At 40.7% G+C, this 27,252-nt stretch overlaps 1 protein-coding gene across 2 annotated transcripts; it reads left to right on the top strand.

Moving 5' to 3' along the window:
* Positions 1-3,135: 3,135 nt before the first annotated feature.
* On the top strand, positions 3,136-23,953 carry LOC124269827. 2 transcript variants are annotated; one of them, XM_046704861.1, is made up of 16 exons: positions 3,136-3,237; positions 5,400-5,734; positions 8,359-8,510; positions 8,792-9,043; positions 9,610-9,715; positions 10,106-10,202; positions 10,837-10,932; positions 11,601-11,651; positions 14,833-14,917; positions 16,114-16,173; positions 16,446-16,623; positions 17,568-17,706; positions 18,774-18,885; positions 22,987-23,059; positions 23,525-23,671; positions 23,817-23,953. In XM_046704861.1, exons 4-15 carry the CDS (start codon positions 8,792-8,794, stop codon positions 23,542-23,544), a joined length of 1,269 nt encoding a protein of 422 aa, XP_046560817.1. In that variant the 5' UTR covers positions 3,136-3,237; positions 5,400-5,734; positions 8,359-8,510; the 3' UTR covers positions 23,545-23,671; positions 23,817-23,953. The 2 variants fall into 2 exon arrangements, with proteins under 2 accessions (XP_046560817.1, XP_046560818.1); XM_046704862.1 differs by having other exon boundaries at positions 3,140-3,237; positions 5,403-5,734.
* Positions 23,954-27,252: the final 3,299 nt, after the last annotated feature.

Here is a 27,252-nt window from a genome sequence, read left to right as displayed (position 1 = left end):
TTTCTGGATCACACCGCACCTCTGCAAGTGTGATTAGGCTGCTTCCCTATAGCTCTGGTTGTGTTGTCTCGCCCGACCAGCTTATGGAGCACGTTCAGTTTATGTCTAATGCGCACATAAAATCATTCTATATTTAAGTAATATGTGCCTACCCATGGAATGTACTATTGTTTCAGTACGACTCACTCTGTCGGGAGATTAAGTGTTCTTATCTTGGTCTTTGTTTTATACGTGAAATACCGCTGATGTATTCAGATAACCTTTCTACACGGATATTTAATCCGAATATGTCTCCAGCTATTTATGCGACTTAATAGTTAATACAAAAACTTGAAGGGTATTAATAAGTTCATATCAATAGTTTTTTTCGTATAAATCCACGTAGAATATTGCTGTTAATGTAGCTTACATCCATGATAGCACCCAAAAAAAAAACTTAATCAAGCCAGCGCACCTGTCAAAAGCTAACTGTGTGAGAGTGTTTAGTTTTACGCCGCTTTTAGCAATATTCCAGCAATATCACGACGGGGGACACCAGAAATGGGCTTCACAGAATGTGGGAAATCGAACCCGTGTCTTCGGCGTGACGAGCGAACGCTTTAACCACTATGCTACCCAACCGCCCTTAACTGTGTGTGAACAATAATAATTTGTTTATTTAGACATTCAAACGGTTACCATAAACATGTATCATCGGAAGAAAAAACAAACTATTGCATTGTACGTTCAGGCAGTGTGTGGAACAGAAAAGTAATCCAACCGACTCCTTCGCCTGGATGAAGTCGGCTGGTCTTGAAACTGCTCAGGACTCGTCACTCCCACTCGCAAACGCCTAAATGTGACTCTTAAACAAAATATCAATATGAAATGTCGACTTTGCAATGAATTTACAGAGACTGTCCAACACCTTGTCAGTGGATACCTTTTCTAGGCACAAACAGCATATCTTAAAAGACATGATGGCATGGCTCGCTGCTTCCACTATCGTCTTCGCCATGCCTGTGGCTTTGCCACCGAGGTGCATCCATGGTACGACCCCGAACATGTCCAGGGCGTCATGGAAAATCATGCTTTTAAACTTCTTTGGAATAGGCCCATATGCAGCCTCAGAAGAATTCCAGCCAACAAACCTGATCTTGTCCTTTTTGATAAAGCCAATGAATGCCTTTATATCATTGAATTTTCTGTCGCTTTGACAGCAACGTGATTGGCAAGATTCAGAATCATGCTATATGTGCGGATCTCGCCTTTGCATCCCAAGGACACTGTCGTCAGGCTCCCCATTGGTTTCCTTGGTTTGGTACCTTGGCGCAGTTCAGGAGAGTGCCTGGGTTCTCCACCGGGAGCACAACCCTTCTGACAATCTGGGTAATGCAGAAGGCTGCAAGGTCGGGGAGTCTACATGTTCCCCGGAAAGTTCTTGGTGGGTTCGACTAAGCAGTGTTTCCTGGGAGAACTCCCATTCGCTGTCTGGGCTGCGTATAGAGGGGCCAAGGGCCCTGAGCTGATGATGAGCCTGATTGTGCAAGGATCACCGAACCCTCTGTGCTGCATAATATATTTTACTCTGTAAAACATAATTATAATAAAAAAATAAACTTAAGAAAAACACCCGAATAAAGCACCAAAAAAAACCCAAACAAAAAACAGAACTTCGAAACCAATATGAACATTGGAGTTGAACCATACAGATATTTTGTTCCTCTTGTTAAGGCCCATGCTCAAATGGCTCCACATGTACAAATAGATTCTTAACCTATACACAAAGAACTTAGTTAAGCACCCCCTGACATATCTCACGATTGAATGAGCCCCGATCTGAACCCTTTGGAGCATATCTGGGACTGATTGGTCGTCATGTGCAACAAAGGGACCCCCTGTACAGAACCTGGCCCAATTGGAAGCTGCGAGTAATGGCGTTGACTGCCCCTTCAGAGGATCAGGAGGCTGACAGGGGGTATGAGGAGGACAGTTCTGGCTGTCATATAGTCAGGTTACACAAGGTATAGACCTTTAATCATGTAAAACACGCAAAATGACATTGTGAATGTTCACATTCACCAATAAATTCAAGATTAAACATTTCAGGGCCATACTAGGACAGACATGGTTTTGTATGAAAATCGGTGTTTTTTTAAATGAGCAATTATCATAATAAAATCAACATGGATTCCAATCATATTGTCGTTTTTATGAGTCAATGGATCATACAGGTCAAGAAAACACATCGTGGTCTCCACGTGAAGTTTTATGTACCTATCATTGCAAAAATACAGTGGTGCTTTATTATGTTCTTTGTGTATATGGGGCGGTGGGGTAGCCTAGTGGTTAAAGCGTTGGCTCGTCACGCCGAAGACCCGGGTTCGAATCCCCACATGGGTACTATGTGTGAAGCCCATTTCTGGTGTCCCCCGCTGTGATGTTGCTGGAATATTGCTAAAAGCGGCGTAAAACCAAACTCAGTCAGTCAGTCAGTCTTTGTGTATATAATGAAGGTCAACTGACGAGAGAGTCACTGCCTTACCCCTTCCCTGATAACTGACATATATACAATACAGCCATGCAGCACGCCATGTTATCACTCTCGGAGCATTTTCATTTGGTTGTTACACGTAGATTATATCCCGATATCCTATCAAAGTGTGGATCCTCCGATACCCTGTTTCAGAGTTGCCACAAATCATGTGCAGACGGTACAAACGTGGACAGCACATTCTCCCGATACAGCGACACTACACGCTAAGACAAATATGTCAAGGTCACTAGCTTGATATTGTCATTTCAAGAAGTCCGTAATGACAGACTATCTGCATCTTGGTTGAGAAATTGAAATGCTACAATTTTAAATTATATCTCATCTAACACAGACAACGTTGCTTTCGGCATTGCCATTAACATCTTTCTGCAAAATTACTGGAAACAGTGGTATAAATAAATCTGAAACAAGAACTAGATTGTGGACACGGTCTACATACTAAATGTGGAATGTTTGTATATAGATGCTAATTGTGCGTTATGTGATAGGATAACTGATAAATAATGGTCAGATTATCCACAGGTTGATACGCCATTGGACGTCCGGGCGGTATCACACGTCATTCACCCCATATGGCTAGAGATAGTGCCCGACCTTGCCTGTATAACATCCAGCGATTATTGGGCCTCTTGGATGCTGGTGATTCAAGATGTTCACCAAGGCCTGGGTGTGTGGATTTGTGTCGTTGTACCTCTGTATCAGTAAGTGGCTCGTTTGTTCTGGGTTGATCACAATGGTTGATAATAACAAAACCTTTTTGCCCATCAAAGTAAAAAATCTAATAACCCAATAAAACTATACAACTTAAACAGCTGATGAAGTTTTTGCCTCTTGACGGTCACCTAGGTCTGATGAAGGATATTTGTAATCCGCCAATTTCCCCAACGCATTGTTCTTATTAGATATAAAGCTGGGTTTGATATATGCTGTCCATGGCTTGTCATGTGGTTTTCATTGTCAGTGATGTAGTTTGAAAAAATGCCGATTTGATGAAGATTTGGTTTGTTGTTTTACGCCGCACACAGCAATATTCCAGCTATATGACGGCGGTCTGTAAGTAATCGAGTCTGGACCAGACAATTCAGTGAGCATCAATCTACGCAACTGGGATACGATGACATGTGTCAAACAAGTCAGTGAGCCTGACCACCCGATCCCGTTAGTCACATCTTACAAGCATGGGTTAGTGAAGACAAATTCTAACCCGGATAGTCACGGGTCGATCTGATAAAGGTACGGAGTAGGTTGAGTGTATTTACATGTACAAATGATCATCATAAAACAATGCATGCAGCTTGGTTTGGAGGAGACTGTCAAGAGATGTTATGCCAAAAAACATTTGTAGGTAACACGTATAACATCCAATAACATACTGGATGACGATATGAAACAAATATCACGCTCTTTATATCCTATATCACATGGGGCATGATGAAAGGTCACGATACGATACGTACTGCGATACATAATTTTTGCGCCTTTTCATAGCATTATGGTTGGGTCTGAGTTCATACTTTGTGTCTTAAGACGCGCTCGCTGATTAGTCCATCAAAATAGTTACAGCCAATATGTAATTTTCAAATTATGTTAGTTTCAAACCTATATTTTAAGTAAAGCTAGCTACATTTATTCACTAATAAATCGGAGGGTCTTCGTTTTATATAATTTCAATGTATCAAGACTTAAGTCATGTTTGGCTCGAGATGGATATAACTAGTTCAAGTTGAAATTTGAATCGATGTAAGTTTTAAAATAGGAATCGATACATCTTGCAAGCGTTTTATGTATCGCAGTTATCGGTATCGTCAAAGGAGGAAAATATATCGCTGCCTCGTAATATAGACAATCGTCATTATCTGCGGCGATCATGTTACAAAACACATTTGTAGGTATAAATGGTATTGATTAACATTTAATCATTTGAGACATACTATTTGACGATATGATATCAAAATATTGGTCGGCTCTTTATACCTATATCACATGGGGCATGATATTCGGATATATTATCACCGCCTTCAGTCGTAACTGGAGGTTATTTGTTACTCTCTACTTTGGTTTCATTTCGGCATTCGCGTGATACAAACGGAATGGTTTTTGGGTCTGAGTTGATATACTTTGTGTCTTAAGAAGGGTATCTTATATATGTCTGTTTGCAATTTTGCCTGTTTGCAAGTCCCCTAAAATCCTATTATATGTAAATGGATACAGATATATGTCATCAGAGTGAAATAAGTATTGTTTGTTTTAACCCAATATTGATTATCAGTCGTTTTTTCCGTATGTTGTTTGTAACCTATCCTCGAACTACGTGACGTAAACTCCACCAGCTAATGTGGTCCCAGCATTTCCAGACCTTACACCTTATGGAAATAGACGAGATGTAATCTGTATGTATATGATAAAGAGGTTGATGTTAGTCAAATGAAGTCTCGACCCCTGTGACACGTTATGACCGCTATGTATTGTTGTAACAAGTCCATTATCAGTCAACGGTACCCATATCTGACAACACTAGGGTCAAGGTCAGGCCCCACACTGAAGCAAATGAATCACTCTGGTGAATGTTGCTCGAATATTGGAGAATATTGCTCGAATCTCTTCTCTCTCTCTCTCTCTCTCTCTCTCTCTCTCTCTCTCTCTCTCTCTCTCTCTCTCTCTCTCTCTCTCTCTCTCTCTCTCTCTCTCTCTCTCTCTCTCTCTCTCTCTCTCCCGCAAAGAACCTTGAGGGTCATTCCCTGAAGACTGGGGAGCCTCGCCAACCCCGACCCACACAAAACTAACACATTCAAAGAAATACATGCATCCATCTTTGTGAAGAGAGAATTCAGTCCAAAACAAACATCACTGTATTTCATTTCAGCAGTCACACCATGCACAGAGGGAAAGCAGGACTTTGCCGTCAACGTCAACACCGACGGCAGCTACAACGTCGTTGTCCAGGGAGACGTCTGGCTGAAGAGCGCTCCAATCTTCTTCAGATCTGAAGGTGAGGTCTTCACCACGGCTGATGGATCTCTGAAGCTGGTCAAGAACACTCAGTCCAGTGGTGTGGACTTCATTGGTCAGTGGCAGTCCAACAGCTTCTTGTACCAGGCAGGGACCAGTCAGATCGAGGCCAGTTTTGTACAGTACACCCCGGATACAAGCATCTTCACCTACAACAATCCTGCCATACCATTCATGCTGTTCAAACAGGTAAAATCCGTAGCCACAGAGATTAAATATAGTTTAGATGCGACCTATATATACACATGAAAAAGTATCATCACAGCGTGGAATTTAAACTCCATATAGCCTTTTATATTCATGTCCTAATTATGCTTGTTTGTATAATTATTTTGACCCTTCAGGCACACCATACATTGGTTGTAGACATGCCCGTGCAACGACCAAAGGCGAGCATCACGTGCAATACATGTATCCGTCATTACGCAAATTTCAGTAAACTGTTCTTTCAGCTCGATAACTTAGAAAATCATTTGACTAAATGAGGAAATATAGGGCCTTTCAACTGACAGCTGCTCATACATGGCAGGTTATTGGTAAGCGGAATGCTCGCATGTCACTGAGAGCTATTGCAAGAGCTGTTGGCTGTCATCCATCTACTATCAGCCGATTGGCCAGAAGGACACCAGCCAACTAATGATGCTAAGAACCCTAAGCGTCAGGTCCACTTCGAGTGGCAACTCCTAGAGAGGATACAGTCCTTCTAAGTATTATAAGACTTTATCCGTTCATGTCAAGTGGGGTGTTAAAAACAAAGTGAGATCGGGTGGTCAGGCTCGCTACCTTGGTTGACATATGTCATCGTATCCCAAGGGCGTAGATCGATTCTCACGCTGTTGATCACCGGATTGTCTGGCCCAGACTCGATTATGTACAGACCACCGTCCTATAGCTGGAATATTGCTGAGTGCGGCGTAAACTCACTCACTTCAGCAGAACAGTTCGAAATTGCTTGAAATCGGCCAGTTATAGTCAGACGACCAATCAGACGTCCGTTGTTATCCCAGAACACTATGTTGGTGTTAACGATGGATGGAATCGGCCAGTTATAGTCAGACGTCCAATTAAACGTCCGTTGTTATCCCAGAACACTATGTTGGTGTTAACGATGGATGGAATCGGCCAGTTATAGTCAGACGACCAATCAGACGTCCGTTGTTATCCCAGAACACTATGTTGGTGTTAACGATGGATGGAATCGGCCAGTTATAGTCAGACGTCCAATTAAACGTCCGTTGTTATCCCAGAACACTATGTTGGTGTTAACGATGGATGTCACTGGAATGAGACGTCATGTGGGAGGGTCTTCGTGGCTGATGTTTGGCGCCGCTGAAACACTGCATATGCACAATCTAATATCTTGGTGCAAGAACCTTTTGGCATGAGTTCATTGTTGTAATGACCTTGTGACCATCAGACAAAATCTAAATAGACAACGGTACCCAGGGAGGGTTGTTGTGCCACACTTTGATGACCATCCTCTCAACACAAGGCCAGTCTTAATGGACGACAATGCTAGGCCCCACGTACCGTGCCGTTGGTGATTTCTTACATCAAGAGGCGACAGCAACTCCACCTTGGCCCGCCATGAGTCAAGATCTTAATCCCATAGAGCATGTTTGGGACATTACTGATCGCAAAATAGTCCAGAGAGACCCTGCAGTACAAAATCTTGATGCTTTGGAACAAGCCCTCCATCAAGAATGGAACGCAACGCCTCAACGCCAATTTAACGTCTGATACAGTGAGGAGGAGGGTCAGGGACGTTATTGCAGTTGGCGGAGGTTACACCAGATATTGACTCTGTGCTCGGTGACTGATATAGATGTGATCCCTTGACGACTGTATGCCAGAATCTTGAGAAGATGACAGCAATTGTTATCATCACCACAAAATGAGTCAATATTTTTTATAAACTACATTTTTTTGTTCATTTTTAGTTAAATTTGCCTTTTAATTATTCTTTGAGGGTCAATGTAATAACAGATGTTTGCATAAGTTCCTTTGCCATGGTTAATACTATGACGTGAGGTGAGGTGAAATTGGGGTTAACGTCGTGCTCATTTTTCGCTCATATGACGACGTGCATGCGTGTGTATGTGTATGTGCGGCTGCTTGTACTAGCCCAGACTTAGGCTGGTTTTATAGTGCTAGCCCACTGAGATACCATGCCGCAGTGAAGCATGAATACCCCACTCAGACACATTATACTGACTCCGAGCCGACCAGTCCTTGTTGTACCCATTAATGCCGAACGCCAGACAGGGACCAACAAGTACCATATTTTAACGTCTTTTGGTATGACGCGATCGGGGATCGAACCCGCGACCTTCCGCTCTCTGGGCGGACGCTCTAACCACTATACCACGGAGGCGGTCGTTAATACTATGAAAAATGTAGGATGTTGCTATATGTTTTTCGTTTTCGATGTGTTTCTATATATAAATAGAATAAAATATCGCAACATCCTATATTCTCTACCTTACAAGGGTATGAGTGACTCAGACGTCTGAGGCTCACAGTTCCGCCAGGTACCCATGATCGTTGATTCTGTCTCTCTGTCACACGCACGCACGCACGCACGCACGCACGCACGCACGCACGCACGCACGCACTCGTGCTCTTGTGTTTCTCAAGAGTGGTTTACGTCAAAGAACTGCATCAATTTCGAGCCTTCATCACACATTGACTGTAAACATGAAATATATTTATGCATCATTTAATACAAACTATTCAATCATCATCATCATCATCATCATCATCATCATCATCATCATCTACACTAATGTTTTCATCAACATCTTCAACAACAGCGTTTCATCAACGGAGCTAACAACACCGCCACCAACGGTAACTACACCATATCTGGCTTTCCTGGATTCCAAATACAAGAGGCTACTCTACCTTTGGGCTACCTTAGTTATAGCGGCCAAATGTTTGGACATCGAGAACTACGTCTTGGGCAGTAAGCGTCTGAAAAAAGTCATTCTCATTTCGAATTTTCAAATTTTACTTGAAATATTACAAATACCTTCAGGGCATCCGATATATTTATGATAAAATCCTAAAAACTGAAAAAAGATAATTATTAAGATTATATTTAACACATTTTCCATTGCAATCGTGACGTGACCTTTCGCAGTTGTGGGACATGGCGTCATTCTGGAATGCCATGATACAATAGAGGGCGCCACAGGATTCAGCATCGCACCCCGTTTTAACCAATTATTCATTTCACAATTACAGATGGGGGCCGTCATCATTTACGATCGTCGATGGACTCAAAGGGGTCCCCTGGCACTATTTGATCGCGTGAAGACTGCAAATACCCTGATTATCTCCCCTGCCAGTCAGTTTATGTCGTCATCAATATGGCGTCAGAACGCAAGTACGGGCGGTGACAACGTCTACTGGGGGACGATGGGTGGAGTGGAGAATGTTCCTGCAGATGTAGAAAACAGTTTTATTCTTTTCTGTGGCAACCAAGGCATTAACAAGGTACATAAACTTCCGAATGCTCAATCTTTTATACTGTGGGATGGGTCGTAACCACAGTTTCCGATCGCAGGAATGTAGGAATACACGCTTTTCCAGTTTATGCAACAAATTACCTGAGTTTAGAAACAACAAATTTATTTACACTGTGAATATTTAAGGGGTGTGCCCCTAAATGTTTAAGAAGTTCGCCAGTGTCATCTCTTTAATGCTGTTCCGTGAAATTAAGGCCACTCTCCGGCCACACGACCTGAAGGAAAATCGTGATTCTGTGATCTTGAGGGAGTGAGTGTAGTTTTGTGCCGTTTTGAGCAATATTCCAACAATATCAAGGCGGGGGTCACCAGAAATGTACACATGTTGGGAATCGAACCCGGGTCTTCAGCGGGACGAGCGAATGTTTTAACCATTGGGCTACACCAGCGGCCCATTACATTTAAGAAAATAGTACAAATGTAGTTTTTCATTGATATTCATTGATATAAAAGCATATTAAGAAATGTCTAGAATATTTATGAAATTTGAGTGTTTTATTTTCTATCACAAGGAGTATCACAAACTACTTGCAGGCCTTCGTTAGCTGGGGTCAGATTTTACAAACATGGTACGGACGTACGGACCGATATGTCAAGTCGGACTTTACAATCAACTACTTGGGGTACTGGACCGACGATGGTGAGAATATATAAACAAATAAACATCATTCTTCAAATTTTCATCTTCAACTATTATTGAGACGGCTGTCTTTATGACTTTTTAAAGGGAATTCCGTAAAATCATCTCTCACAAACATCACCAGAAATGGGCTTCACACATTGTACCCATGTGGGGAATCGAACCTGTCAAGCGAACGCTTTAATCACTAAGCTACCCCACCGTCCCGTCGGTGTTTAGAATGCGAGATCTCTGTGATTGTATGTCATCTGGTGGTGTGGACAGTGTTCATGCTATCAGCTATTAGTCTGTCTCACCAAAACCTGTTTATAGATAAAGGGATAGAAAACAACCCTGACGCATTCCATTTTCAATTTATTTTTCCATGCACAAAAACTGCTGTTTGTGCAGGTGCATACTACTTTAACATACCTGAGAAGGGGAAGAACTACCAGGACACGATACTGGACATCAACAACTACATTAAACAGTTGGGGGTACCCGTCAGGTTTGTACAGTCGTGACATTTTGTCAACTTATGTATAATACTCAATTCCGTAGCAATATCATCCTACATATGCTACTCAAACAAGTTAAGGATCATTCGGTCTTTTCCTATGCTAAAATGTAATCATAATGCATTAACTATTAGAGCTGTGACGATATATCGTAGTATCGATAATCGTGATACTTTTCTGACAATAAATATATCGATACTTTTTTCCGTATCGTGATATGTATCGTTGACCTTAAAATTGTGAATTTTCACCAGAAATTGACGGTTATGTCAAAATTTACACTGTTTCTTGTTATCAAAATAAACTTTTTAAAAGAAAATAACGAATGATAGCATATCGTGATATGCATCGTATCGAATCGTATCGTTCCATATCGCAATACTTATCGCATCGTGAAATGTCTGTATCGTCACACCTCTATTAACTATGTATATATATTTGAAAGAATCATATATAATCATATATAAAGTGGTATATAAAGGAACCTCCTGTTTACTAATAGATTGTGGAAAATACAACAACACAGTCGTCAGCTGAAATTCTATCAGACTGAATAAGAGGAGAACCCAAAATGTTTACGCTAAACCAATCAGATTACAGGAATTATTCCTGTTTTGTTGTCAGGTACATCCAGTACGACTGGTGGTGGTACTATTACGACAAGAACCACGGTGTCATCACATGGGAAGCCAAACCTAGCATCTTTCCTGATGGATTGCAGTGAGATGTTAACTGATTGTCTTAAATCAGAGACCATACAATGTCTCTGCTTAAATGCAGTGAAACAAGAAAAGCCTGGGTTCTACTAAAATGGAATGGATTTTCCGATTCTGCAATTTGAAATTATATACTGAATTAGTACAAGTGTGCTCTATTACGTGTGGATTTGTTTTGAATTGAAAGTGTATGACTTTATCAACGTTTTTGATCAGTAAAAACACAGAATGTGCTTAAATTAGAGATGTATAGAAAACTCGATTTCCACATTAACCATGAAGTAAAGCGGGACAATATTTTCGGATTAGCCACCTGGTCACGTGGCTCCTAATTTGCTACAGCTATGTTCATTGGTCATTTGGAATTGTTTAAAGTTCAGTTTGAATCTCAGTTCAGAGAGACATTTCACCCGAGAGACAAATTCAGCCTGATTAAAGGAGGCGTTTTCGCTTCCAACCAATAAATATTGTGTTTGGTCATGCTGATAATTTCTTATATCTCATAATGCAATAAACTATATTAAGGAACATACATATACATTATTCGCTTTCTGATCGTTATTCATTATGAATGCATGAAGCGCCTTTGTCAGTATATATATAAAATGGTTGCTGTTAGAACTGTTTATGTCAATATTACTTAAATAACCCCCTTTCTTCGTGTGTTACAAGGTGGCTGTATAACAAGACGGAACTTCCTGTTCTTGCCCACAGCATGTTCTGGTGAGTCATGTGATAAGATAATGACTATAATAAGCATGAAAATATATACTGAGGGAAACAAATAAGGGAACACATGAAAGCACAGGCATTATTCTTTTCAATGTCTCTTCACACTGTGGATGTGAATCTGAGTATAAATAGAGGAACACTGCGATGTGGTGTTCCCTTATTAGTTTCCTTCAGTATACATACGGCACATGTGGAATGTCATTTCTTCTTTGGACTATGTTTCCGTTTTGTACCTGCCTTGTACAAACACAACTCCATCTAAAACTGCAGGTCAAAACAAAGTATATACGTATTTTGGATGGTGTGTGAAGGTAAAACAAACAATATTATGTGTTTGGGTACAGCTCTGTGACATTTTCAGTTTATACGTTTTGGGCCAATCAAAGTTTTTGGTTTTTGTTGGGTTTTTTTGCAATCCAGATACATCGGTTCTCGGGAGTATTGATCACTTCCTCATATCCGTATTTTGTTTTTATTCAAAGTTTCAAGTGAATACGTCCACCTTTCCAGCAGTTAACCCTTTAACTGTATAAGCTTTACATAAGTCATTTTCCTCTCTTAATAATTACAGTGGAGCACTTGTTTACCTACGCCATCTTAATAGCAGAGTGCAACCGTAAACAGTCGTAAACATACCTATAAACAGTTCTCATTTGATAGAGGTTCAAGAGTTAGGGGAACAAAAAAAACCCCAAAACCCTTGAAACTTTTATGCATAACAACTTCATTTTACTTGATGAAGGCGTTTCGGGTACCTTCGAGCGCAACCATTAGGTGACATGATACGCCATTCGTCCAATCAGATACGAGAATGCTGTTTCTATAGCAACACAAACGGGACAAATGTTAGGGTCGTCTTCTGTCGCTAGGCGAAGTAACGCTGTGTATTGTTGTTTCTTTCAACAGTGCCGGTGACGCTATTTTCATTCTCGAATAACAGAATACGTACTTTTTAAAACAGAATTAAAACGTTGTATGCGGGACAAAAACACCCGATTTTATAAAATGCATGCACAATAGGAACTGAATACAATGGCTGGCCAGATTTGCTTACTTGCCCTTGCACTATGGCTTGATCATTTAGTGGAGGTAAGGCGTTTTTTTCCAATACACGTGTTGTAGACAGTAGGTCATGAAGTGTTACACAGAGATGAATAGACGACTAGCTTTGAGGGGTCGACAGATTATCATGCGTATAAGGCCCGTAAGTCTCGCGAGGCGCTACTTCCGCTACTAGATTTCCGGTGACAAGCGAATACTCAAGAACCAGTTCTGGTACCAAATTGCGCGACCGCCAAATATCACCTTACTAGACCGGACCAAGTATACTACCATGCTTGGCTGTAACAGCTGGTGACAGTCGGAATAATTGGATCATTTTGGGACGATAAGATCGAAAAATTATTATTCCTTCAAGGATTATCGGTTTCTTACTGACAACCGACAACAATGAGTCAATTCGAAGACATATGAGTACATTTCTTTAGCTATAATATATTTTTGACAGCCAGTGCAGTTCTATCGCTAAACGTGTTTCTTTTCAGTATCGCGGACAGTGTTTGTCAGAAAATATATTTCGGGAATCAATGACATGGTTAACGTAAAATGTATTTGAGTAAACTTTATTTATTGAATTAATAAAACTATTAATTAATATACTGCTATTCATAAAAGAGTCATGTGTTACCAACTTTATCGAGTTGATGGTCTATTCATATTTGGCATTGACTGTCATTTCCATTTTCAATTAAAGTATGTAATTTCCAAATTAGAATATTTTTGTTTGTTTAATGTTTTATTTATTTTCTAAATACATTTGTTATGCTGCAGCAATATTTTCAGTAACTATTTCAAATTAAAAACTATTTTATACATATCAATATTCATATTTGTTAGGAACTATTTAATAGATATAATCAATGGAGACAATTGGCTTTATGCAATGTAAAATGCATGTGTAAACTAGTTGGTAGGCTTGACATATAATTTTACTCTCTTCCAAGTCTGTGGATGACTGTATGCAAGTTCAGGTGACAGAATGACTCAAAGATACAAGAAATAAATTGTTTGTTGCTTTGCAAATGTGAAAGAAAATGCATTATAAATTTTACTTTGGATAGATGACAGGGATCTGCATGTGTCAAATTGTTTCTTTGCCATGCTGTAAATATATTGATAATGATATATTAAATAAATAGCAGTTCTTGTAACATTATTTAAAAAAAATATAAATATATGAACTTTGCCATTTATGGTGAAGTTTTTATACACACAAAAAGTCATAGAGTCACAAATCAATCAACAGCTCGAAATAATATAAAATGACCGTGATGGCATGGTTACAATTATTTCGGTTACTACTGTCAGATATTCAAAACAAAAACGTGAAAACTTTCAGCCATATGAATATTCATCATGAAACAATTATTTATCAAATTATGTAAACATTATTTTAGTGGGGTGATATATAAAAACTGGTTGTTGGACAATATTAATTACACTTTGTACTAGATGTCTTGGATGTTGTAAATTATGTACTATGATCTACAGTACATGCGTGTTACTTAGTTCTTGGTTATGCAGGGGTGAGGTTCTGCTGTGCTGTAAGCAAAATATGAAGCAGCACACACCACCTTCAAGTCACAATTGGCAAAAATGCAAGACCAAATATACTCAAATATGGAGTAATCACGCAAAGACATTTCCTGTATTGTCTTTACTCGAGCTTGACCTCGATTTGACAACCTTGACCTCGATCTGGAGCATAAACAGGTAATTGTGTATCGGGACGATAACAAGCAAGATATGAAAACTAGGCAATGGTAATCTTGACACATCTACGATGTCATGGCTATCGAGTGATCGATGGTGCTTTTTGAAAAATCCACAAAAAGTAAGCTTGTCACAGTTGCCTGCATTTAACCAAGTGTGGGTCTGGCGATCCAATGGTCGATGGTATGAGTAACGATCTACTCCGTGGGGCACTGTGACACGCCATCAGCAGGGTTACACACTGTAGTCACGTGACCAACTTTCAAACCAGGTTCACCCCACACCAGTGTTCCTATGGAATCCTATAGGGGTTTACGTACGTAGAAAAAGAAGTGTTTAACTTTTGTTCGTGTTTATGAATGTAACAATCTTACTAAACGGTCCCTTGGGTTTCTCCTAGGTCCAGCAACACGACTTATGCCAAAGCTAATGGAGGGAAGTACGACTTCCTGATTGAGGGTGAAAAGTCTTTACCGTTGGAGGAGGTAACGGCTATATTTCTATCGGTGACACGTTTTCTTTGTAAGTGGGAGTGGTGGGTAGCCTAGTGGTCGTCACGCCGAAGGTCCCGGTTCGATTTCCCACATGAATACAAGGCGTGAAGACCATTCCTGGTGTCCCCTGCCGTGATATTACTGGGATATTGCTATAAACGGCACAAAAACAAACCCGGCAACCTCAACTCCCTTGGGAGTATGATAAGCAATAAACCACTTCACCAAGGTCGACAACTCGGCCCATTAAGCCACCCCTTACTACAAACACAGATTTCTTGGACAAATATAATCAAATCCGGGAGAGCCTATGATCATGATATTACAATGAAAATACTGAGAAAACCCCAACATATTTACGTACTTATTTTTAACTCTGAGGACTATAAAATTGATTCAATTCGGGTTAAAACAGTAACATTAAGAGTAAAAGTTTGTGGGGACAGTTTGTTTTCGTAACCGGGGATTCAACACATCCAAATTCGAGACAACGAGTTTCGACTATTAGTATTTTAAAGCACGAACAGAGTATTTCCCGGATGTAACAGCGACACTGTTGCATGTATTGTCTTCATTCTCATTATATCTCTCGTGAATCATAGCCTCGTGGTTATTAATACCATTGGGATTCTTATTTGAATAATTGCAGTTAAGATAGTTGAAGGAATATATGATTTATTTCTCCCTCAGACAAACAAATCGAACATGCTGATGTAAGTTACCATTTGTCATAAACGTCTGTGGTATTGAATAAACGGCACGTATACTTCATGTTTACATATACCTCATATGCATATTGTAGCTGTCACATTGTATCAGGCAATGAGGGCGGCGGGTAGCCTAGTGGTTAAAGCGTTCGCTCGTCACGCCGAAGACCCGGGTTCGATTCCCCGCATTGGTACAATGTGTGAAGCCCATTTCTGGTGTCCCCGCCGTGATATTGCTGGAATATTGCTAAAAGCGGCGTAAAACCATACTCACTCACTCACTATAAGGTAATGGCAGACGAAGAAGCGTTGGTCAACTCCCTCCACTAGTTCCGCGGAAGATACTGTGCCGTGTATGTGACGTAGTGACATAAGCTCCGCCCACTCATGAATATTAATGATTTCTGTGCACTTAAGACCATTGTAGGTTTAAGGGCACAACAAACGTCTTATTTACAGGAACCATTCATTACTTTTCAGAAATTCTGGAATGATTTGCTAGCTGATGCAAGGAAGTGGGGCTTGTTGGTCTACGAACAGGTGAGATCTCTCGTTCCTGAACATACAGCTCACATGAAGTTGAGGAATGCACAATTATTTTGTGAGGAGCGTTTCCATGTAGTTGCAACTCTGGAGTGATAGAGTAACAATTCAAAGTGTCATTCCCACAGCGTTCCTGAAAATATCAATACATCGATACGCCGTAAATGGGCGAGGAGCAAAAACATAGCTGACCTTTAAAAGCTTTGTGAGGTGTTTTGCAACTATATCAAGCACCACGAAAAGTATATCAATCGCATATTGTTTTCTAGGATTTCCTGAATATTGAATTTGAAAGAGTTCACAAACTGTGGAGCGACATCGACCTGGGACGACAATGGCTGCATCAGATGGGTAACGGCGCCGCTAAGAATGGGCTGACACTTCAATACTGCATGGCGTTACCGCGCAACGTACTGCAAGCGTTGGAGATACCCAGTTGTTACACAGGTATCGTGAGAGAACAGACTGGTTGGTTTGTTGTGTTCCAGCTATATGGCACTGGTCTGTAAATAACCAAGTCTGAACCAGAGAATTTAGTGATCAACAGCCTGAGCACCGATCTACACTATTCGTCACACGGTGTTTGAAAGGGCGTACGGGACTGTAAGACCCTTGTAAATTCCGCATTTCCCGAGGCGCTTACGGAATTTACAAGGGTCTTACAGTCCCGTAACCCTTTCAAAACACCATGTGACGAAATTATGACCCTTAAGATCTCTTTAAAAATCAACATTCAATTGAAAATAACAAAAAAACGACAATAAACTTCATACAGTATGTTTAATCAAACAGTCAACGGTCACGCTCATAAAGGGAGATAACTCGTGATAGCTTAGTTTATGATAAGATGATCGAATTTTAGGTGTTTGCAAAACGAAAAATGAAATATAGAAACATTATACTTTTTTATATTCTATTGATGCAAACAAATAAGAAATTATGGCAACAATTTTATTACTCTGTTTATACTCATAATTGTATACGCCAGCTCTACAATTTCGAAACGATCAGCTGTTTGGCAGCCATATTCCGTCTAAGGTCAAGGTAATTTGTACAATCCAGCGTAGTGTGTCACGTGACACATTTGACGGTTCGTACACCCTGGCAAATCCGCCTACATGGTTTCGTATGCTTTGGCTATTGACCAATCAGAAAAACAAATTTATCTTAAGGGTAATAAAATTGATACGATGGCATGTGTCAAACAAAGTCAGCGAGCCTGACCACCCGATCCTGCGTTGCCTCTTACAACAGTCTTGACCAATTCTAACCAGAATCTTCACGGGTTTGGGTGAGAGAACAGGAACTTACGCTACATTTTGAAGTTTTTGCTCTTTAACCTAAAAAGGTTTATATTTTCATTTGTCACATCATACGCCACATCGTTCCAGGCCCGTGCCAGCGACGACTACATTCCCAATACGGTCAACTGGAAGGTGGGCGTTACGTCACTGTTTGCGTGGGCTCTCGGCATTGCACCCTTCAAGGACAACTTCTGGACAACCAGCGTTCAGCCTGGAAACCCATACCGTATGTAGAGCGCTGTCAGTCCATGCATGCTATAAAGTTCATATCTGCTTTGTTTGGTAGTGTTTATGCGATGCACTCAGAGGTTATCTTGTGTCTATAAATAACTAAATGTGGACAAGGCAAACCAGACGTTCCGAGCAACGGTGTCCACCCTTGGTGTACGATGACATGCAACCAGCCAAGTCATAAGTCTGGTCAACTTTTCACTTACATATAGTCCGTAAATTAAAATTATGTACAAGGTTAAATAAATACAGTCAAGGGTAGAATCCCCGAGTAGCCTCAAATGTAAGAAGATTACAGGCCGCTCGAGTTGGGAGGGTATGGTGGTGGAAATATATACAGCATACCCTGGTTATAATGCCACCGTTTGTCCAGAAGAAAATGTGGCATTATATCCAGGGTGGCATTATAACCAGGTAGGACAGTTAGACTGACTGACTGAGTTTGGTTTTACGCCGCTTTTAGCAATATGCCAGCAACATCACGGCGGGGGACACCAGAAATGGGCTTCACACATTGTACCCATGTGGGGATTCGAACCCGGGTCTTCGGCGTGACGAGCCAACGCTTTAACCCTTAGGCTACCCCACCGCCCAGGACAGTTAGAGGCCCTATGTAATCAACAAGGTGATTGAGCTGATGTCTCCTGTAATGAACCTTGAATGTCTGGATAATCCCAGCATCTAGGGGCTGCAGGCTGGAGGTGTACATGTATTGTTAGGATAAGCGCTACAGAGAGAATAATTTGTTCATTTGTATGTACTTACTGTTTAATGCCGCACTCAGCAATATTCCAGCTATATGACGGTTGTGTGTCAATAATCGATCCTGGACCAAGCCAGTGATCAACAACATGAGCATCGATCTACTCAATTGGGATACGATGACATGTGTCGACCAAGTCAGCGAGCCTGACCGCCCGATCCCGTAAGTCGCCTCTCTCGACAAACATCTTCACGTTTATTGGGAGTGTATAACAAAGGACAGGCGATCTCACCGCCACATTCTAACTTTGAATATGCAACTTTTCCAGGTTGTTAAATTATATATGTATATTGTTTCAGACGGTGCCACGGAGCCGAATACGGCCCTGAACGCTGTGGTAGCAACCCTCAGTACAGGCCCAGTAGGAGTCAGCGACATGGTGGGGTGTATAAACAAGACGCTTATTATGAAGTAGGTTGACAGTCATCATGAAGTAGGTTGACAGTCACGGCAAAGTAGGTTGACAATCATCATGAAGTAGGTTGACACTCATCATGAAGTAGGTTGACACTCATCACGATGTAGGTTGACAGTCATCACGATGTAGGTTGATAGTCATCATCAATCATCACGATGTAGGATCATCATGAAGTAGGTTGACACTCATCACGATGTAGGTTGACAGTCATCATGATGATGTCAGAAGTTGACAGTCATCATGATGTAGGTTGACAGTCATCATGATGTAGGTTGACAGTCTCATCATGATGTAGGTTGACAGTCATCATGAAGTAGGTTGACACTCATCATCATCATGAAGTAGGTTGACATGAAGTAGGTTGACAGTCATCATGAAGTAGGTTGACAGTCATCATGAAGTAGGTTGACAATCATCATTAGGTTGACAGTCATCATGATGTAGGTTGACAGTCATCACGATGTAGGTTGACAGTCATCATGATGTAGGTTGACAGTCATCATGAAGTAGGTTGACAGTAGGTTGACAGTCATCATGATGTAGGTTGACAGTCATCATGAAGTAGGTTGACAGTCATCATGATGTAGGTTGACAGTCATCATGAAGTAGGTTGACAGTCATCACAATGTAGGTTGACAGTCATCATGATGTAGGTTGACACTCATCATGATGTAGGTTGACAGTCATCATGAAGTAGGTTGACAGTCATCATGATGTAGGTTGACAGTCATCATGATGTAGGTTGACAGTCATCATGAAGTAGGTTGACAGTCATCATGAAGTAGGTTGACAGTCATCATGATGTAGGTTGACAGTCATCATGAAGTAGGTTGACAGTCATCACGATGTAGGTTGACAGTCATCATGATGTAGGTTGACAGTCATCATCATGAAGTAGGTTGACAGTCATCATGATGTAGGTTGACAGTCATCATGATGTAGGTTGTAGTAGGTTGACAGTCATCATGAAGTAGGTTGACAGTCATCATGATGTAGGTTGACAGTCATCATGATGTAGGTTGACAGTCATCATGATGTAGGTTGACAGTCATCATGAAGTAGGTTGACACTCATCATGAAGTAGGTTGACAGTCATCATGATGTAGGTTGACACTCATCATGATGTAGGTTGACAGTCATCATGATGTAGGTTGACAGTCATCACGATGTAGGTTCATCATGATGTAGGTTGACAGTCATCATGATGTAGGTTGAAGTAGGTTGACAGTCATCATGATGTAGGGTTGACAGTTCATCATGAAGTAGGTTGACACTCATCAGGTTGATGTAGGTTGACACTCATCATGAAGTAGGTTGATCATGAAGTAGGTTGACAGTCATCATGAAGTAGGTTGACACTCATCACGATGTAGGTTGACAGTCATCATGATGTAGGTTGACAGTCATCATGATGTAGGTTGACAATCATCATGAAGTAGGTTGACAGTCATCATGAAGTAGGTTGACACTCATCATGAAGTAGGTTGACAATCATCATGAAGTAGGTTGACAGTCATCATGAAGTAGGTTGACACATCATCATGAAGTAGGTTCATCATGATGTAGGTTGACAGTCATCAGGTTGACAGTCATCATGAAGTAGGTTGACAGTCATCATCATGAAGTAGGTTTGACAGGTTGTCATCATGAAGTAGGTTGACAGTCATCGATGTATGACAGTCATCATGAAGTAGGTTGACAGTCATCATGAAGTAGGTTGACACTCATCATGATGTAGGTTGACAGTCATCATGATGTAGGTTGACACTCATCATGATGTAGGTTGACAGTCATCATGATGTAGGTTGACACTCATCATGAAGTAGGTTGACACTCATCATGATGTAGGTTGACAGTCATCACGATGTAGGTTGACAGTCATCATGATGTAGGTTGACAGGTTGACACTCATCACGATGTAGGTTGACAGTCATCATGAAGTAGCAGTTGACACTCATCATGAAGTAGGTTGACAGTCATCATGAAGTAGGTTGATCATGATGTAGGTTGACAGTCATCATGAAGTAGGTGATGTAGGTTGACAGTCATCATGAAGTAGGTTGACACAGTCATCATCATGATGTAGGTTGACAGTAGGTTGACAGTCATCATGAAGTAGGTTGACAGTCATCATGATGTAGGTTGACAGTCATCATGATGTAGGTTGACAGTCATCATGATGTAGGTTGACAGTCATCATGATGTAGGTTGACAGTCATCATGATGTAGGTTGACACTCATCATCATGAAGTAGGTTGACACTCATCATGATGTAGGTTGACAATCATCATGATGTAGGTTGGTTGTAGGTTGACAATCATCATGAAGTAGGTTGACAGTCATCATGATGTAGGTTGACAGTCATCATGAAGTAGGTTGACAGTCATCATGAAGTAGGTTGACACTCATCACGATGTAGGTTGACAGTCATCATGAAGTCCTTTGACAGTCATCAATCATCAAAAAGCAGGGTTGACAGTCACCTCAGTGAGTTGACAGTCATTAGAAAGTAGCTTGACAATCACCAATCGTCTTGAAATAGTTTGACACACATTTGAAAGTAAGTTGAAAATCACCATGAAGAAGGTTGTTGATTTTCATGCGGTAGGTGTCCAGTCGTCAGGAACTAAGTTGACACTCATCACCAAGTACCTTGAAAATCATCATGAAATAGGTTGATAATCATATGAAGCATTTTGACAACCATCCCGAAGTATGTAAACAATAGTCAACAATTGGACTTTGACAATGCAAAGTGACTTCTTTGATGGTCATTTTATAAATTGAGTTGATGAAGAATAATGACAATTATTATTACAACTTCTTTTATTCTGTGGAGGTGACGTTTCGAAATAGGTTCTAATGTCGTTGTCACGCAAGTGATACATGAGTAACAAATTGAGAGAATATACACAGGAGTTGTTGTTACAGTAGATAGGGAATGAATATGCCACCCTACTGGCTTCCTATCAATTTACTCAATCTCTCATACAAACGTTGTACATCAACCTCATCTATTGTATAAACAACTCATTCCCTATCTACTGTAACAACACTCCTGTATATATTCTCTCAATTTGTTACTCATGTATCACTTGCTTGACAACAACATTAGAACCTATGTCGAAACGTCGCCTCTACAGAATAAAAGAAGTTGTATAGCCATAATAATTGTCATTATTCTTCATTTTTAATGCAAAGTGGGTTGACAATTGTCCCAAAATATGAAAAATATCAAAGAGGATTGACAATAACCTTGAAGTATGATAACAAGTCTCATATTGATGAACTATGTTGACAATAATAATTGCACCACAGTCATAAGCCAAATCGGTAGATTCTATTCCACTGTTGGCGAATAAAACATTGCTGCTCTGAAAGGTCGATGTTATGTGGAAACTAACGTATCTCACAAAGTTTACCTCAGTAACCTGTTTACCTTTCTTGTGTCACCAGTAGGACCATGTCGGCAACATGTTAACGGAAACACTCATTATCTTGCCTCACACATAAATGTCGTTTTCTGATTGGCTGAGCGCTCTTCTATTATTTTTAATGTACCCCACTCACAAGCGAGTAACATTTCTATGTACCCCGCTGGGAATGCCGAACTCATTTGGTACTTCGTGGTAGTTATTCTTTATCTCGAATAACATTGAATCACGTATGATGTACGGATATTACCGATGTTTTGCGAATGCAAATTGATGGAAGGGAGATAACTCTAAATCTGTTTTTCTTGTCGTCTGCAAAATCTAGCGATGGCTACAAAAAGTTTTAGACCCGTGCCTCAAACAATTCAGAATTAACATTGAGGTGTTTGGTAAGATAAATACGTTGTTCACTAGTCCCTCGGGGCCAATGGGTTGATGTACCCTCGATGTTTGTGGGTATATTAACCCATGTTCCCCTCGTGACCAGTAAACAACTTATAATAAATCTTATTAATAGAACATCTGTCTTTTCTTGTCAAATATACCGTTAATCTCATTTGATGACCAGACACGGTTTGTGATATTCCCAGGGCCACTTCTAGCAACAGCTTGGCTAGAGGTTTTTGTTGTAGTTTTCAATTTCTTTCATTCTTTCTACAGATCTGTCAATACGGACGGCCTCATCTTAAAGCCATCCCGACCAGCGACGGCAATCGACAACACGATAAGAAGGGTACCTCTTTACACTGTATACACCGAAACACCGTCAGACCGGAAGTCTCGCTTTACCGACCGTTTCTTTTAAGAGCTATTACATATACTAAAGATATTTGATGGGGAACGGTAACCCGTTGGGATGCTGGATACAGATATGGGCCCAAAGCAAACTATTTCTGTAATTCTCGACTAGATGGCTCGGTTTGTTTTTCTTGAAAGTCTGGACCAGACAATCCAGTGATCAACATCATTAGGATACGATGAAATGTATCAAGCAGCGAGCCTGACTACTCAATCCCGTTAATCGCCTCTTAGGACAACCATGTGTTGCTGAACACCAATTCTTACCCTGATCTTCACGGGTAGGTTGGTAACTTGTATACAATCAAGAGATGCACATGTAATTTGAATATTTAACATGAAAATGTTCGCAATACATTAAGTTTTCATTTTGTCTCATGCTCAAAGTTGGTTTTCCCAGCGCGCCTGGCCGGACTTTGAGGGTCCAGACGGGGAGGTGTGGTCCACGTATTCCGATTTTGGGGGCGAGAACAAGTACGGCATCATCCTGGCCGCTGATCTGGTGGGAAGCTACACCATGACGCCATGCATGGCGGGATACCAAGGGGTGAGAAATGCCAAATTATTGTACTACTGTTTTGTATAATTGTTCTCAGAATAGATGGATGGATTGAACTAAACTTGCCTTGACTGCCAGTTCGCCCGGACGTTGTGTCCCTTTAAGATGAACGTTGTCAATGTTATATTTCTAGTTTCCCAACTCGATGGTGTTCCCTGCCAATGATCCTAACAAGATCCAACCTCTGACGGATCCCCAACCTCTGACTATGAGTGGCTGCACCACTGTTGACTTCTGTCTCTTCTATGTATCGCCGGTACTCAAGGTCAATGGGTATGTGTTTTTTGTGCACTTTAACCCAGGCAGGTGCCGATATATATAAATATTCTGGGGGATGGGGATATGAGATTTGTTTGAGAATAATCCACAGTTTTCGAAACCAGAAGGGATCTTGCTGTTATTAAACAACATTGCTCACACAAACTTCATAATGTTCTGAATCAATTTATTTTTGTATTATTATAGTATGGGTGTGTGAGTGAATGATGTATTTACGTATAAAACATAAAAAACCTCAGGTCTGTCAGGCAATGCACATGTAGCCTAGTGGTTGAAGCGTTCGAAGACCCAGGTTCACATCCCCACACGGGTAAAATGTGTGAAACCCATTTCTTGGTGTCCCCCGCCGTGATGCTGCTTGAATTGTGCTAAAAGCGGCGTAAAACTAACCCACTCACTCACCAGCGACCTGAGTGTAAATACAGTCCATTTTAGTTCAGTGTAGTTCTCACAGCACATCAAGAATATTACTGAAGTTAAAGTACATTCATCGACAAACACTTTCGTGATATCATAGCAGAATATTACTGAAGTTAAAGTACATTCATCAACAAACACTTTCGTGATATCATAGCAGAAATATTACTGAAGTTAAAGTACATTCATCGACAAACACTTCCGTAATGTCATAGCAGGAATATTACTGAAGTTAAAGTACATTCATCGACAAACACTTCCGTGATATCATAGCAGAAATATTACTGAAGTTAAAGTACATTCATCGACAAACACTTTCGTGATATCATAGCAGGAATATTACTGAAGTTAAAGTACATTCATCGACAAACACTTTCGTGATATCATAGCAGAATATTACTGAACTTAAAGTACATTCATCGACAAACACTTTCGTGATATCATAGCAGAAATATTACTGAAGTTAAAGTACATTCATCGACAAACACTTCCGTAATGTCATAGCAGGAATATTACTGAAGTTAAAGTACATTCATCGACAAACACTTCCGTAATGTCATAGCAGGAATATTACTGAAGTTAAAGTACATTCATCGACAAACACTTCCGTGATATCATAGCAGGAATATTACTGAAGTTAAAGTACATTCATCGCCCAGACAGTTCCGTGATATCATAGCAGGAATATTACTGACGTTAAAGTACATTCATCGCCCAGACACTTCCGTGATATCATAGCAGAGATATTACTGAAGTTAAAGTACATTCATCGCCCAGACACTTCCGTGATATCATAGCAGGAATATTACTGAAGTTAAAGTACATTCATCGCCCAGACAGTTCCGTGATATCATAGCAGGAATATTACTGACGTTAAAGTACATTCATCGCCCAGACACTTCCGTGATATCATAGCAGAGCTATTACTGACATGAAAGTACATTCATCATTCAGACAGAGTTCCGTGATATCACAGCAGGAATGTTGATAATGCTATACTACAGTAATTTCTCAGACGGTGTTTCCCGATTACGCATATGTGCTTCTGTTGATTTGTATTTCTCCCTCAAACAGTAAACAGGTGCTAATCCAAGATGAGCTGGATAAATGGGTACCGATGTCGCCACAGAGACAGAGATATTGTGGGCCTTGGCCGGGGATATTGTTTGAGACAGAGATATCCTGGGGATATTTTTCGAGGCAGATATTCTGGGTCTTTGCTGGGGATATTGTTTGAATCATTGGGGTATTGTTCGAGAGTGAATGGGTGATTGAGCGAGTATGGTTTTATGCCCTTAGATTATTTTACAGCAATATCACGGCGGGTCTAGGCAGAAATGGGTTTCAGACATTGTGCTTGTGTGGAATCGAACCTTGGCCTTCGAAGAGCAAACGCTTTAACCACCAGGCTATACCACCCTCAATATTCCTTATTATCTCCCTTCAGCAAACAAGTGCTGATCCAAGGTGAGCTGGACAAATGGGTGCCGATGTCGCCGCAGAGAGTGACGGACATCAACGTTGCCGACGACATCACCCTCAGTCTCACCGGAGCTGCCTACGAAACTGTCAAGTTCTGGTTCAACGTGGACGGTAAATCCTCACCTTTGACCTGTACTCTCGGACCAGGCAGTCAAGCTGTCCTTAGCTTCACAGCAGGTGCATGTCGTGGAATATAGATAACAAAACATACATCCTGGAATGTGTGCATGTGTTAAGTACACATCTAGTCAAAACATGCTTCCTCTTGATGGCGAGTGACATGTGGACTTTTGTTTATTGTTGTTTATGATGGAATAAAAATACCCAGTCTATGTCAAGTCAGTCTGTTATGGAATACTGTAAGGGACATTCTCGCGATCTCGCATTCTCGCGATCTCGTCCTTTGGAAACAAGCTAAAAATGCCAAAAGTGCGAGAATGCGAGATCGCGAGAACGCGAGATTTGGCCAAAATCTCGCGTTCTCGTGTTTTTGGTACATAGCACTTTTTGTCAAAAGTCGAGATCGCGAGAATGGGACATTTGTACATGCTGTCAAATCTCGCATTCTCGCAATCTCGACTTGTCAAATATGGCCACAAAAACACGAAATCGCGAGAACGCGAGAATGCGACATTTCATTTTCTCGCGTTCTCGCGATCTCGCGATCTCGCGTTTTAGACGCTGTCGTTGCGCATGCGTAATATCATAAGGTCAAGGCGCATGCGCATCTTAGTAGTGCTGTGGTCATGCTTCTTTCGTGCTTTTCATTTCCCAAGTAGCATTTAGCAAAATTATGACATAGCTTGAAAATGCTATGTAATTTACATACGCGATGTGTAGGGTAGTGTATATAAGTCCGCTGCCGTTGTTACAATTTCCTATGTACTTAAAAATCCTCAACGTGTTTAATATAATTTAACAAAAGGAATTGTGAATATGAATGTCCAATAAAAGGGAAAACATGAAAGTGTCCGGAAGCTGGAAATATATTAACGTCAGTGAGTGATAAAATAGTTCTCAAAGCCGCATCAATTCGCAGCTACACCGTCAGTTATACAAATAATCACAGACCAGTGAGTTTCTCCATGATGCAATATCATATACGGCTAGCATATTCATTCAAACAAAATTCTAACAGGCCAATTTGTAGCAGTCGGCTAAAATGAACATGTCTGATGTTTTACTCGACACCATATCCGCTACTTTAATAGATTTTCTTCCGCTCCCGCCTGACTACAAAGCATCCTGCTTTATAGTATTCTTTTGTCTTCAAGTTCCAAGAAATAGAAATACATTTGTATCTCTAATAGTTGTGTTCCTGTGGCAGCCATGATATGGCGGAGTTCCAATGTGTTATTAACCACAGACTACGGGTTATGAGTGAGATATCT

The sequence above is a fragment of the Haliotis rubra genome, unplaced genomic scaffold, assembly GCF_003918875.1.
Source record: "Haliotis rubra isolate DU_JTF1 unplaced genomic scaffold, ASM391887v1 Scf148, whole genome shotgun sequence".
Classification (NCBI taxonomy): domain Eukaryota; kingdom Metazoa; phylum Mollusca; class Gastropoda; order Lepetellida; family Haliotidae; genus Haliotis; species Haliotis rubra.
Note: the sequence above shows the minus strand (reverse complement) of the source record. Positions and strands in the feature narration are given on the sequence as shown.

What these genes read in the sequence shown, in the direction of transcription:
- LOC124269827 (XM_046704861.1), top strand. Translation starts at nt 8,792, where the DNA reads ATGGGGGCCGTCATCATTTACGATCGTCGATGGACTCAAAGGGGTCCC. An exon ending in AGTCTTTACCGTTGGAGGAG is followed by an intron (nt 14,918 to 16,113) that starts GTAACGGCTATA and finishes ATTACTTTTCAG; the next exon opens with AAATTCTGGAATGATTTGCT. An exon ending in GATACCCAGTTGTTACACAG is followed by an intron (nt 16,624 to 17,567) that starts GTATCGTGAGAG and finishes ACATCGTTCCAG; the next exon opens with GCCCGTGCCAGCGACGACTA.